The sequence below is a fragment of the Molothrus ater genome, chromosome 13 (genome assembly GCF_012460135.2).
Source record: "Molothrus ater isolate BHLD 08-10-18 breed brown headed cowbird chromosome 13, BPBGC_Mater_1.1, whole genome shotgun sequence".
Classification (NCBI taxonomy): domain Eukaryota; kingdom Metazoa; phylum Chordata; class Aves; order Passeriformes; family Icteridae; genus Molothrus; species Molothrus ater.
Window position 1 is genome coordinate 9734529 of NC_050490.2, and position 13624 is coordinate 9748152.

At 43.0% G+C, this 13624-nt stretch overlaps 1 protein-coding gene across 6 annotated transcripts; it reads left to right on the plus strand.

Annotated features, from left to right (window-relative positions):
* The first annotated feature begins 8083 nt into the window (after positions 1-8083).
* CTXN2 (cortexin 2) lies at positions 8084-13540 on the plus strand. Of its 6 annotated transcripts, none has more exons than XM_054516243.1 (5): positions 8085-8512; positions 10877-11087; positions 11757-11844; positions 12243-12369; positions 13093-13540. In XM_054516243.1, exon 5 carries the CDS (start codon positions 13150-13152, stop codon positions 13393-13395), a length of 246 nt encoding a protein of 81 aa, XP_054372218.1. In that variant the 5' UTR covers positions 8085-8512; positions 10877-11087; positions 11757-11844; positions 12243-12369; positions 13093-13149; the 3' UTR covers positions 13396-13540. The 6 variants fall into 6 exon arrangements, with proteins under 6 accessions (XP_036245412.1, XP_054372218.1, XP_054372219.1 ...); XM_054516244.1 differs by having other exon boundaries at positions 10981-11087; XM_036389519.2 differs by lacking the exon at positions 12243-12369 and having other exon boundaries at positions 8084-8512.
* The last annotated feature ends 84 nt before the right edge of the window (positions 13541-13624 follow it).

A 13624-nucleotide genomic window follows, 5' to 3' on the forward strand; every position in this document is an offset into this window, starting at 1 on the left:
ACTAAGCCAAGTCCCCAAGTGGGGGATCCTTCCTGCAATTGTGACTCCACCACTTCCCCGTGCAGCCTGTGCCAGTGATGGACAACCCGTTCCATTAACAAATTTTTCCGAATATCCAACTTAAACCTCCTCTGGTGCAAGTTCGCGCCATTTCCTATCACCCTATCACTTGTTTCATGGAAGAAGAAACCAAGTCCCACCTGGCTACATCCTCCTTTCAGGCAGTCGGAAGCGATAATGCCTCTCCTGAGCCTCCTTTTCTCCAGGCTGAACACTCCCTCAGATGCTCCTTACAAGACTTAGGCTCCACATGTGGCTGCAGTTCTCTCCACAGAGAGCAGCAGGCACAATTTTCCCAGACATTGTTTTGGGGAAGGCTCTGAGAAGATCAGAGAAAAGAATGATAAACAATTCTTATCTTCACTTGCTGTACCTGTTGTTGTGAACATGTGGAATGTGTTATGGAGATTTGTTTACCAAAGGGTGATTTCTTAATTGGCCACTGGTGATGGTGTTTGGATTCAATTGACCAATCTGCTCTGTCTGTATTAGATTGTCTGTGGGGGGATGAGTTTCTTAGTATAGTATAATAAAGCAATCGATCAGCCTTCTGGAACCATGGAGTCAATGCTAATTATTACCTGGTAGGGACCCATGCTATGATACTCCAGGCCCTTGATCAGCTGCCCTTCTCTGGATTTACTTCCGCACCTCAATGTCCTTCTTGCTGTGAAGGGTCCAAAACTGAACACAGGATTCATTGTACAACCTCACCAGCATGAGTAGAGGGAGATGATTCCTCTAGTCTGCTGGCCACACCATTTCCGATTAAAAATATCTTGTATGGTCTTTTTCCAAACATTTCAATACCCTTCTACATTAATAAGATCCCCACATTCATCGTGAGCTGAAGGTTCCCGAATTCTGAAAGATTTGGACACAAAATCAACCCTTAAGCTGTGTTGAGACAGCTCAGACCAAATACAGAATCATAGAATATGCTGAGTGGGAAGGGACTTATCAGGATCATCCAGTCCAACTCCTGGCCCTGCACAAAACACCCCAAGAGTCACACCATGTGCCCAAGAGCATTGTCCAAACACCTCTGGAACTCTCTCAGGCTTGGTGCTGTGACCACTTCCCCAGGGAGGCTGTTCCAGTGCTCAACCACCTCAGGGGGAAAAACCTTCTCCTGATCTAACCTAAACCAGTCCTGACTCAGCTTTGTGTTGTTTCCTCAGGTCCTGTCACTGCTCACCAGAGAGAAGAGGATCAGCAGCTGTACTTTTGCTTGCCCTTGTGACAATGTTGAAGATCCCAGTGAGGTCTCCCCTCTGTCTCCTCCAGGCTCACCAAGTGACCTCAGTCACTCCTCATGAGGCCTCCAGACACTCCACCATCTTTGCTGCCTCCTTTGGACACTCTCTAATAAGCAATATTTTTAAAAGAAGAAAAAAAGCATTTATCATTTGGACTAAGTTTAATCATTTTACTAACCACAAGTACAAAAGCATTTCTAAAGGGGTAACCAAATATTATATAAATATCTATTCTATAAGGAAAGCCATTCACTCTTCTGCAATGAATTTAGATTGGTGGCTTTTGGATAATGTGGCTTTTGGAAGTAGACTCCTTATGAGCTGCTGGGACTCTCTTGTCTGTCCTCATGACTGTCATAGCAGCTGTTGGTAACATGTGAGATTTTGGAGGAAGCACTCAAAGCTGCTGCAAAACACCCAGTTACCTCCATTCCAGATGAAGGCAGAAAGGCATGTCCAGAGGTCTGATAAGAGATGTAATTCTGTTCACATATTAACCATAATTAGATAAATATCTTGGTATTTGCGATAATGATCACTGCTGGAATAGTTAATGTTTACTTGATATTGCTGTCATTACATTTTACAGCTCTTACTTCTTTGGGATGAAGGGGAGTAATTCCCATGTTCAGGTTACCAGACCCTCTGTTTGATTGTGCTTTGCACAGAGCATCTCAAGTGTTGGAATCCTCCACTCCCTAAAGCAGCATTATGGCACCAAGGAGCTGACACTGAATTCCTGTGCTGATGGGCCTGTGGATATAACAGGAGTTCCTCAGTTTCTAACACACAGTTTGCCCACTTGTTCTGAATAATCTACTGCTGTTTCAATTGCTGCCCCCCCACATTTGTATGCCTTTTGGGCCCATGGGTCTGGCTGAGGTGAAGTCAGTTTTCCCCAGAGCAGCCCTCAGTGCTGTGGTCTGGAAAGGAGTTGATAACATGTTGGTTTGCTGGGACAGTATCACAGCTGTGTCTCCAACATTCCCCTCTCACCAGTGGGCTGAGGGTGGGCAAGAGCTTTGGACAGGACATAGCCAGGACAGCTGACCCAAACTATCCAAAGGGATATTCCACACCGTATGACATCTGCACAGCAACAAAAGCCAAGAAAAAGGAGATGAAATGGTGGGGACAGAGGGCATTTGTTATGACATTTGTCCTGCAGAGCAACTGCTGTGTGTACTGCTTCCCAGGAAGTGGCTGGACCTTGCCTGCTAAAGGGAAACAGAGAGTAAATCTGTTTTCCTTGGTTTCCATGGGCAGTCTTTGCTTTATTCAACTGCCTTTATGTTGATCCATGAGTTTTTTCCATCTTGTTTTCTCCCACCCCATCCTGCTGAAGAGTGCTAGAGAAACTTGGTGGGCACCTGTTGGCCAGCCAAGATTGACCCAGCACAGCCCGGTGTGCACAGTTTTGTACCAGTGTTGTACCAGACTGCTGTCACACAATGGGTTTTGCAGTAAATACTGAGAACTGCACAATCCATACACATCCCAAGATGAAGAGGTGCTCTGTATTAAGGCTGCACTGGGACAAAGTGTGGCTAAAAGCCTGGAGGAGTTATGGTGGCTTTGCCCTGTCTCCCTCACACCACAACTCCAATTTAGAGCATTCTGCTCAGCTCAGTTGCCTGTGTCAGGATTTTTATGGGAGTCTTGCCTCCTATTCTACAAGTCTCACACACAATCACTCAGTATTTCTGAGTGATTTTGTCTTCAAAGAACAATCTTAAAAATGGGAGAGTAATGCCATAAAGAGCTGTTAGGGACCTGACAGGGGTGAACTGGAATTAAAATTTTGTAGATCAGAATTTCTTTGGTCTACGAAACTGTGTTGAAAAAAAATTAAGTTTTCCCTAGGAAAACTTGAGTATAAAATGATTGAAATAATTATTATTCTTTTAAATCTACTTACCATAGTTAAGTGAAAAAAAGGAAACCATTGTCTTTCCATGCCATTTCCTGTGCTGAGAAAGTCTCCTTTGTTAGACACTACTGGTCCCTCCTGAGAATATTTTTAAATTATCATTTGATATACCGGCTTCCAACATCTCTTCTGCCTCTGTTCATGTTCTTAGAGAAGACAGAGAAGATTTCTGAAAGATGTTCCTATTAAAAGGGTATCCTTCATTTAGTATAACACTGTTACAAGTGTTCTTAATCTCCTGTCCTAACAAATTCCTCTTACCATTCCCTAACATAAATAGTGTTTCACAGTTATAGGTAGGGTGTATGGCATAATGGCTGCACAGTCTTGGCAAGCACAGAGTTGACAACACTAATTTACACACAAAGTTGAGGAAAATGGAATATTGTTCATGTTCTTGCATATATATGTAAATATAAGCAACTGTAAATGAACTACTATTGAAAGTGTCTTTTACAAGTAGTTACTGAGGTAAAATAATTATGTGTATTTTAAGTATCAGCATTCTTTTCAAAACAGTAACTCTCCACTAAATTCAAGTCTCAAGTCCTCAGTAACAAACAAGGCATAGCATCCAATATGCTAATGAACAAATATGTATAATATGTATCATCATCCTTTTAGAAAGGACCACTTTAATTCATCTTTTGTTTATCTCATTTTTTTAAAATTTTGTTTCTAAATTTTCTGGATTTTGTTTCTGGATAAATCATGATCAAAAGCAGTTCATCAATACTTTTATCAGGTGGAACTTGTGAAAAAACTCTATGTTCCTGAAAGTCAGTTTGTACAGAACTTCATAAAATGGGAACTTTGAGCCTCATAGCTTTTAAATCCATTTGACTTTTTTCTTGTAAATTACTGTTTTCAGTTCTCACCTATATGAGAGAGAGCAGAGCAACCTGCATGGTGGATATGTCACACATAATTTTTCTTCTTTTGTTTGCCATGGTACCTAAATGCGCCTAGCATTTTTTAGACCCTGTCCCTTCTCCAGGAAGCCCCAAGTACAGCTGGAGAAGGGTTCCTTTAGCAATATATTTGCTTTGTAAATATTTTTTACTTTCATACCTTATCTAAAGATTCCTCTTTGCACAGACACAAGTATTTCCAGACCAGTCTGCACTGCCTAAGGCTGCACCCAACCTACACTGCTTTACTTTGTGCTAAAAAAAAATAAAATTAACCCTACTCTGCAACTGGCACCCTCTTTTACATACTTATAGTGGACCTATAGTAAAGCAAATACTATTTTCCCCAAAGGCTCTCTTTGCATTTAGGCATTAACTTTCTGGGCTGAGAAACAACATGGTATCAGTCACACAGGAGACCTGCCCTACTTGATCTGCAGGGACCCAACTTCTTTGTCCCCCATGGCAGGCTTACATCTCCCTAAGTCTCATAAAAAAATTTTTCAGGGTTGTGCAACCCTTGACCACAGCTTGAGTCTGAATCTTAATCACCCATTTTTTATCCCTAAAAGGCTGCATAAGACTAGATTTTGGTAGCACTTTTACTGTTCCTACATGGAAACAATTCACATTACCCCTCTTCCCCCAGACATTACTCTAGCTGCTGAATTATGAAAGAAAAAACTGAGCAACCTGCTTTTTTGTTGGTCCTTCTTCCACTGTCAGGCTGAGTGTCCCGAACATACCCACCACCTCTGCCTTTCAAGTGAGGCAGCAAACACCTCCCTGCTGCAGGTCTGAAGGGAACTCACCCTTCCCTTTGCCCTGTCCCAGCTGGCTCGCCCCAGGGCCGGGCTGGAAGAGCTGGAGATGCACCGGGGGCCATTCGCCTCCTCATGGACGAACTCTCCCGTCCCACCCACACAAGGTGGCACTGTTGGTTTTCACTGTATTCGTGCACTCTTCCACCTTCCCCAACACTAGCACTGATTGGACTCAAATGGGGTGATTTTCAACCTTCTTCCGAATCCCTACACTTTTCCTAATTGAAGAGTGGACCTAGTCAGATGTTTAACATGGGGAGACTGCTCTGTAGGACTTGTTTTTCAGCCCCATTCTCAGCAGTCACCAAAGCAGTGCCCTACAGACCCACAGGGCTGCAGACTCTATGCTGCTGGTAAAGTCAGAGTCTAGTAAAAGCACAGCCTTTGAACAAGTACAGATAGAGATTCAGATGCTTTAAGACTATGTAAAAAACCATGGTAGAATAGATATTTATTCTTTTAAATATGCTAAATATCTTGAATTAAATTACATTAAATAATTCCAAGTTGCAACTGTGATCAATACATAAATTAATATATAATCCACCTGCTTTTGCTGTGCACCTCTATTACTGCTTTTATCTCCCCTATATACTATTGCTTCCTGATTATGCATATTCTCAAAAAACTTGCTTAAATTTGCTTGGAAGAGGAGTTTCAGCTTGATCTGTTTCTTCTGTGCACAATATTCTTCCCTGACTCTACCCACTTCAGCCCATTTAAAATTTCTAGCAATTGAAGGGGGAGTTTGCTTGCAAAGGAACATGCAAAGAGCTGTTTAAAGCTAATCTGAAAAGCAAGTTACAAGGGAGTCAGTTATCCCTCAAAACAGTTACATTTTCTAGACACCTACACCACTCAAGTGATCCTTAAACTTTAAAAGTATTGACCACTAATAGCTCTAAGACTTCCACGTTGCCTTTCACTCACTGGCACCCACTCGGCTTTAAGTGTCTTGCCCAACCTTAAATTAGGCCAGTTGAATTTGCCAAGTCAACATAACAAATTACTAGATCATTATAAAATCTCTATTTGTGATCAAGGGCTCTCCTTTGAGGAAACACAGCACTCCCTAAATAAGGATCAAATCAACAGCAAATATGATTGAAGTCAGATGAAAGTGATAGTAACTGTCAGTTGAACAAAAAAAGATGGATCCTGATAAAGAATTTGAAAGCAAAGTGTAGGGAACGCTCCCTTTATCCATATATCCAGATGATTCACATACACTGCTACCATTTGCCTTACCAAAAAAATCACTTCTCCCATGCAAAAGAAAAACTTGCGAATTTCAAGTGAAAAAGAAATTAAATGTAGAAAAAGATTGTTATTCCATCACTTTTCCATTTTAAAATATACCATCTTGAACAGAAAAACAGTGCTACTTGTCTGCTGACAACCGGTAGATGAAGGAGACTCATTCCCTATTGTTGGCTGCCAGTTTCTTTTCCAGTTTCAATTCCAGAGTGGATCTTCAATATATAAAGTCAGAAGTCTTCAGAATAGAACATGAGTGTCAGATTCCTAGAAATAAACACACAATTTCAGCAACTTCTGCCAAGCCAGAGTACAAGAGAGACAATTATTTCAGTGTTTAAAAAAAAATTCTTTACGTTCAATCCTCTAAGAATAACAAGACAACAGGATAATGTATCTATAAGAAGTAATATCCCACAAGTAAGCCTTTTTCAGGAAAATGATAGTGAAAGGCCCAGCATCCATGCCTAAATTCTGGCAGAAGAGGCAAGAAGCACCCCCTCAGAATGTGTTTCTATTGTCAATGCTGTCCCTCACTCCCAGCCACAGCAGAGTGGTCCTGGCTACTCCTCAAGTCATTTCTCCAGTAAGGTTCTCCAAATATAGCAAAGCTCAGCAATTATTAGGAATCCCTGGATTTCTGTCACTCTCCCTAAATTATGCTAGGTTGAGGAGGCACTCTGAAATTCTGAGATCTTCTATTTGCTCCTCCCAAAATTTCAAACTACAGCTTTCAGTCTAGTGAGAGACCTTCATGGGGCCCCCAGGCAAATCAGGGACATGGCTAAAAAAGAAAACTAGAGCTCCTTAGGAACAGTAGGGGCCCTATATACATATTCTGAAAGCACAATCTTATACTATTTAAAACTATCTATTTATAAAGTCTTCATGGATCTTTAAATATGAGAGGCACTTCAAAAATTAGCTTGATTTACAGACATTGTTTATCACATGACTAATCATGCAGCATTAGAAAATCAAACCAATAACCATTAGCAAGTACATAGTTAACTATCAATTTAACCATTAGTTTTAACAGCAGGAGAAAGCTGTATTTTGACTCAGTGCTTGGAAGTTCACTGCAGCCACAGCAGAGGAATTGGGCATTAAAATGGCAGGCAAGGCAAAACCCTTTTTTTCCCCAGATCATTTCAAGAAGAAGGCTTAACCTATCATAGTGTTATTGCATGTAGCAACATGAGGAGTTTTAAAATTATTTTCCATAGAACAAAATCTGTTAGTAGGTCTACAGCAGTCCCATAAGTCTCATGATGCATGACAGTGTGATACAGTCCTGTTCCACTGACCCACGTGCATCCCTGCAGGGGCGTATTCACCCTGGTGATTTACACATATGGCGTCACTATCATTTGAAACAAATTTGTGATTTATTAATGCAATATATACCGATCCAGCTTTGGGAAAAATGACTCCTCTTTCCTAATCCAACTTAAACACCTGCTGTTGTGGTAAATAGAAACCTCTCTAATATACAACCATCGTCAGCTAAGTGCGGCTAATGAAAGGATATAAGCGAGCTCTATGCTTTAATCGTTATTACTATTAGAGCTGCTGGGAGGACCCGAGGCCACACTGCGGGCACAGCCTAAGAGGCTTTCAGCTCAGCACGCCGCACTCAGACGAGCGTGTGAAACCCTGCCCGCTGTTCCACGGCGAGCAGCGGCCCCGCCGCGCCCAGCGCGGCTCCACAGGTCCCGCTCGGCGCTGGCGGCGGGGCTGCGCCTCTCGGCGGTGCCGGGGCCCGGGAGGGATGCAGCCCCTCCTGCGGGTACCGCAGCCCCGTTCTCCATCACTGCAGAGACCACCCTGCCTTCGAGGCCCCGGTGCCCGGCCTGGGCAGCGGTAACGGAGCGGCGGAGGGAGGGCTGCTCCCGCCGCGCTCCGCAGCGGCCCCGGCCCGGCCCTTACCGATGCACCGCACGTAGTGTTTTGCAGGAAGTTTCCACGCTCCTGGGTTTAATCCGTGAAAAGCGGGGCTGGAGAGGAGCGCGGCTGAATAGCGATGGAAAGGGGCGGGCGAAGAGGTGGAGGAGGAGGCGGTAGCAGCAGCGGCCGTGTTTAATTTTTTAATTAGGGCGGTTTGAGCATCTCCCGGCGGGGTCGCATCGCCGGGCGGCGAGGGGAGCCCGGGCGAGCTGCCCCCGCCGCCCGGGACTCCAGCCTGGACTTTGCACGGCCGGCGCGGCGGGCCGGAGGCGCGGACGGCTCCGCGCTCCGCCACCATGGGCAGCGCGGGCGCGCAGGACAAGGGTTCGTAGCGCGGGCGGCGCGGCGGGGCCGGCGGGCGGGGCGCGGGGCTGACCTTGCGGTGCCGCCCGGCCCGGCCCGGCCCGGCCGCACTCCGGCGGGGCAGGGAGGGACGGAGGGAGGCGGCGGGGGGAGCAGGGCAGGGTAAGCGCCGAAATCTGCCTTCCTCGGGGCAGCGGGGCCGGTGAAAGCTAAGACTGGGCGCGCCATCCATCGTACAGCAACAATTGCTTTGCAGGTGCTCGGTCTGTCTCAGCCTCCATCCCCTGGGAAGCAGGCAACACTTTTCCACATTCCCAAGTTAAGGATGATGCTAGTAAACGTTTCATTTTCCTGCATCTCTATATTACTCAAATCTAGACCACGTATATGAATTCACAGCACAGAAGCTCTCATCCAATGAAGACTCCAGGCTCATATATTGCTACAGATAAAATCTTATTTTGGCAATTCATTCCCTGTCGGAAGGCTGGAAGTGTCACAGCTCGGCTGCTGCTTCTTTGCAGGGGAATGCTGTTTATGTGGAGAAGTGTTGCTTGCACCCAGACATGCTGCAAAAACACTGTGTGGGGCTCTCTTTGCAGAGCTGTAAGCCATGCCTTCATTTGCTGAGCATCCATGTCCTGGCCTTCCTACCTTCACCTCCCTGAATGTCTCAGAACCCATACCCTGAAGATACAGTGCTCTCCCCTGCAATTTAGAGAATACAGGCATGCAGTGAGCACATGAGTACGACAAGTCAGCTGTGTGGTCACAGTGCTCCTTTTGCAGCATTTCTGGACATGTGTTATTAACTCAGGTAGCTCAGACTCTTCAGAGAATTCTATATTCATGCTGATTCTATTTCTAGTCTATTTTATAGAACTTCTCCATTGTTAATCTTCTTACCACCTTCTATGACAAATTTCTTTAAAAGCATTTCTGGAACACAGTTTTGTTTCCCTGAATAGGTAGTTAAGGGCAAATGAGGTGCTTCCAAAGCTCCCAGAGAATGCCTGTTTATATGTCCCTTTCCAAGTTAGGTTTGCTGTTATTCAAGCACAAGCTCAGGACTGAAGCTATTCAAAGTACTTTCAGAATAACCACATCCATGAACCAGCAGTTGGGCTGTAGACATCCAAGAAGAGAACAGATGGCCACTAATGTGGTCAATTTTGTTCCAAACTGTCATTTAGGAAGTGAGTTTTTAGGCACCTGAGTCATGCCAAGAGGATGAATGCTCCCAGCTTAAGATCCTGTAAAGATACCAGTTTCCTGAGTACTGAGCCACTAGAAAAAAATCCTGTAAGGGGTTCTGTGAGAGAAGGACTGAAACCCAGAAACCCAGGAAGATTATCCTGGTTATTTTCTTGATCTTCTTAAGTCTCTCTGTAAACCTGAGAGCAAAGACTAGGTCCAAAAAAAATGACACCCTGTCACCCCAAACCACCAAATAGCTGGGGCTGGGATCTCCCCACCAAACACTGGCAGAGTTGGGCTGGTGATTCTGCTAGAGCATAAGAATTTCATCCTCTTCCTTCCAGCTGCCTCACAATACCTAGTGCCCATGGTGTTCCCTTTCATGCCCCCATAGGTGCAGCCAGCAGCCCCAGCTCATACCTCTGTTTTTCTTAGCTCAGTATTAAGCTGTTTTCCTCATTCCTATTTTCTTGAGGATTCTGATTGTTTCTTCTGGCCTCAGAAGGACTTCCAGCAGCCTCTTATTTCACAGCAGGATGTTAAGGAGCCTTTCTCTTTGCCAGTGTCTATATGGGTAATGAATCAAAGGAGGAGAAGAATCCTCACCTGTAAAAAAAAGATCAAGCTCTGTCTAGGGCTAGCCCCCACAAAATGGCTCTGCAGATTATAAATGATACAATGCCTGTCCCCATGATGCTGTCCTAAAGGCTATCTTGGAGGATTTTGGGATCCAGGCCAGCTTAGTTAGCATTCAGAGTCTTCTGACTCAGGACTTTGACAGATACACTGCAGCAAATGAAAAGGTATCTGACTAACTGGGAGAGGACATCTAACCTGTGTGCAGCACTGAAATGTGAAAGCAATAAAAGGTACTCAAGGTACCACAGGTTTGGGGATAAATAATTTGAACAAAATTTCCTGTGAACTTTAGGGCTTCAATTACAGTTCTGAAATTCAGGACAAGGAACAGAAGAACACAAAGCTGCATATTAGAGTTTCCCAGAACCAATCCCCCCCAGGCAAAATACACAGTTTTCTCATGCAGCTTTTTCAGGCAAACTATTGTTAAATAAGACTAAGATATCAATTTCTCCCCATTTCAGCATCAATCAAGCTTTGCACAGAGATTTGTCCCATAATGTCTCCTGACAAGCACATAATGTACAAACAAATCTCATCTAATTCCAGTGTGTAAGCTGCAAAATTACTAGGACTGGAAGTCATATTCTTGGAAAATTACTTTGTGGTGAAGAAATATTATGTCAAACACAAACCTATTTGTCTGGACTCAGCTCAAATTCAGGGTTCTCCATGGCCAGCCTACCCCTGATGTTCTTCTCAACATCTTTCAAGACAGCAACTGGGATTTTTGGGTCTGGCTTTTCCAGCTAGTGACCAGGTATAATTTTCCTGTATAAGCCTTGTTTTTAATTTTTATAACCCAATATCCTAGAACTTCTGGAAAGTAATTTTTTTCCTTGACTGGCTTTTGCTTAAATCAACTGACTTCTAACATAAATTTGTGATATTGAACTTTCTGTAAATTTTTTTTCCTGCTGAAGGTCAAACTTAATAGAAAAATTGGAAGTATGCCCAATGAAAATCCATATAGCAGTGGGCTTTACCTATGATGTATTTTCAGAAAATAAATATTGGTTGTTGACATTATTTCTAATTCCTATAGGTTGTATCTGATCTTTCTTCCAGCTTAATGGGAATTAAAACAGCATGACTCAAAGAACAGAATAAATTCAAAACAAGGAAAGATCTCATACAAAGGGCTTTAGAATAAACAGAACATTGATTGTTATGCTCTGGTAAATGTGTAAAGACTAACAGGAAAAATTTAGCATCTACTATACTGAGCTTTATTGCAAAAAAAAGACATACTTGTGTTTTGCCCTTTTGCTCTTTGTTCTAATTTTTTTTTTCTTTAGGATAACAGTCAAAAACCCACAAATTTTGAAGTGAGAAAGGAGATACCAAACAAGATAAAAGTTCTGTCCATTTCTGTCTGCTCAGGAATACCAAAAGTTATTTTTACTTTTTCTGTTGTTTTCCCTTGTAGGCTGACTCAGAGTATGGCTCCTCTCAGCCATGGCTGCAGTACAGAGCACAGATACTGGAACTCCCTTTAACCTGGCTGAGCGGTGCAGGTACCTGAAGCAGTGTAGCCATGGCAGCACAGAGCTCTGAGTGGCCTAATTACTCTGCCAAGAAATAAATGGATACTGGCAATTCCCTGGGGAAAAAGAGGTTGAATTGTTAATAAAAAGAGTTTCCCCTGAGGCACATTCGTTAAATAGGTGTTTGCAAGAGCCAGAAAACCTCAAGTTCTAACCTTAGAATAAAAATGTCTTTGTCCTTTGGCACTTTTGATGTCCCAGCCTTCCAATTCTCTCACTGTCTATAGATACAAAAGAAAGATGTGATTGCAATATCTGATAGAAAACCTGAAATAAAGCAAATGATCCCCACCCCCAACTAAAATCTATAGGTAAAATCACCTTAAAAAGACAAATAGAGGAAGTTTCTCCTTTCTGGAAACTTGCAGAGCTCTCCTGGTAGCAGCAGTGGGGTGGAGTTGCTTGAGCATCCTGCCTCCTGAGGACACATCTCAGGGTCAGCCCCCGAGGAGCACGGGCACACCTCCTGTTTACTGTGCCTGTGAAAATGGCAGGGTATGTATGGGGAAGACCAAGGAGAAGAAACAAATGAGAGCAAGATTTAGGGGAAGGGAATTTAATTCTGTTATCTCTTCTTCCACCAGTCTTTGCTCATACACAAGAATGGACATGTATAGAGAAAGGTGAAGGGATTTTAGCAATCTGCTCACTTTCTTACAAGCTCAAAATACACCCAGCATTTTTTTTCTGAAACTGGAGCCCAAGACTTCAGTAAAATTGCACACACAGTCTTTTATTTCACAAGTTGGATCTATTTACATAGACTCTGAGCTAAATCAAATGAGTAAAATCCACATTATTTAGCTGAAATTGCCTTTGAGGTCAATGCAAGTTTAACTAGTTTAAGCACAGAGATGTAAAGCCATTTCAGGAAACATACCAGGTTTCTGCATGTGGAGACCTTAGAGAGTATTGCCAAATCACAATCTGTAGACTTGTGCCCAGTCTGATAAAATGCTGTTTGCAACAACTGAAATTTCTGTTTTGAGGAGACAGAAAGCAGGAAATTGTGAGTCTGCTGTCTCAAAACAGAGGCCAGTAAGTGAATAGTGTGTAGAGGCTAATAGCTGCAATTTTATCACAGTAATTTAAACATAAAAAACAACAGGACACTTCTAAAATCCAAGCTGGTTTTCATTTTCAAATGTTCATATGTTACAGCTCAGATATATGCACCCCATTTAGAGCTAACCACACTGATTTGATGTTTCTATGCAGGCAAAGAAGCAATAGAGGTGAAAATCCCACAGAGCCACCAGGATGTGATGGCCAAGGATGAGCAGTAATTACTGCAGCAACACTTCAGCCAGTATGAGTGTCAACGAAATGTCTGCCTTCCCTCTGACTTTAGAACAAAAAACTGGCTTTGCCTTTGTGGGGATTTTGTGTGTTTTCTTGGGACTTCTAATTATCAGATGCTTCAAAATCTTGCTAGACCCCTACAGCAGTATGCCTTCTTCCACATGGGAAGATGAAGTTGAGGGGTTGGAAAAAGGAACATTTGAATATGCTCTTGCATGAAAACTCACAGAATATCCTGCCTTAAATTTGATGTTGATTTCATTTTGGAAACCAACTGCTGTTACATTTGTTATACATACCTGCATTTTGGAGATATGTTGGTGGCATCCATTTTGTTAAATAAATATTTGTTGCAAACTCAAAAGGTACTTCATGTTGCTTTTATTTGATGAACAGTGGAATGGTAGATAAAAAATGTCTAACAGCAAACAAATAGACAAAAAATCAC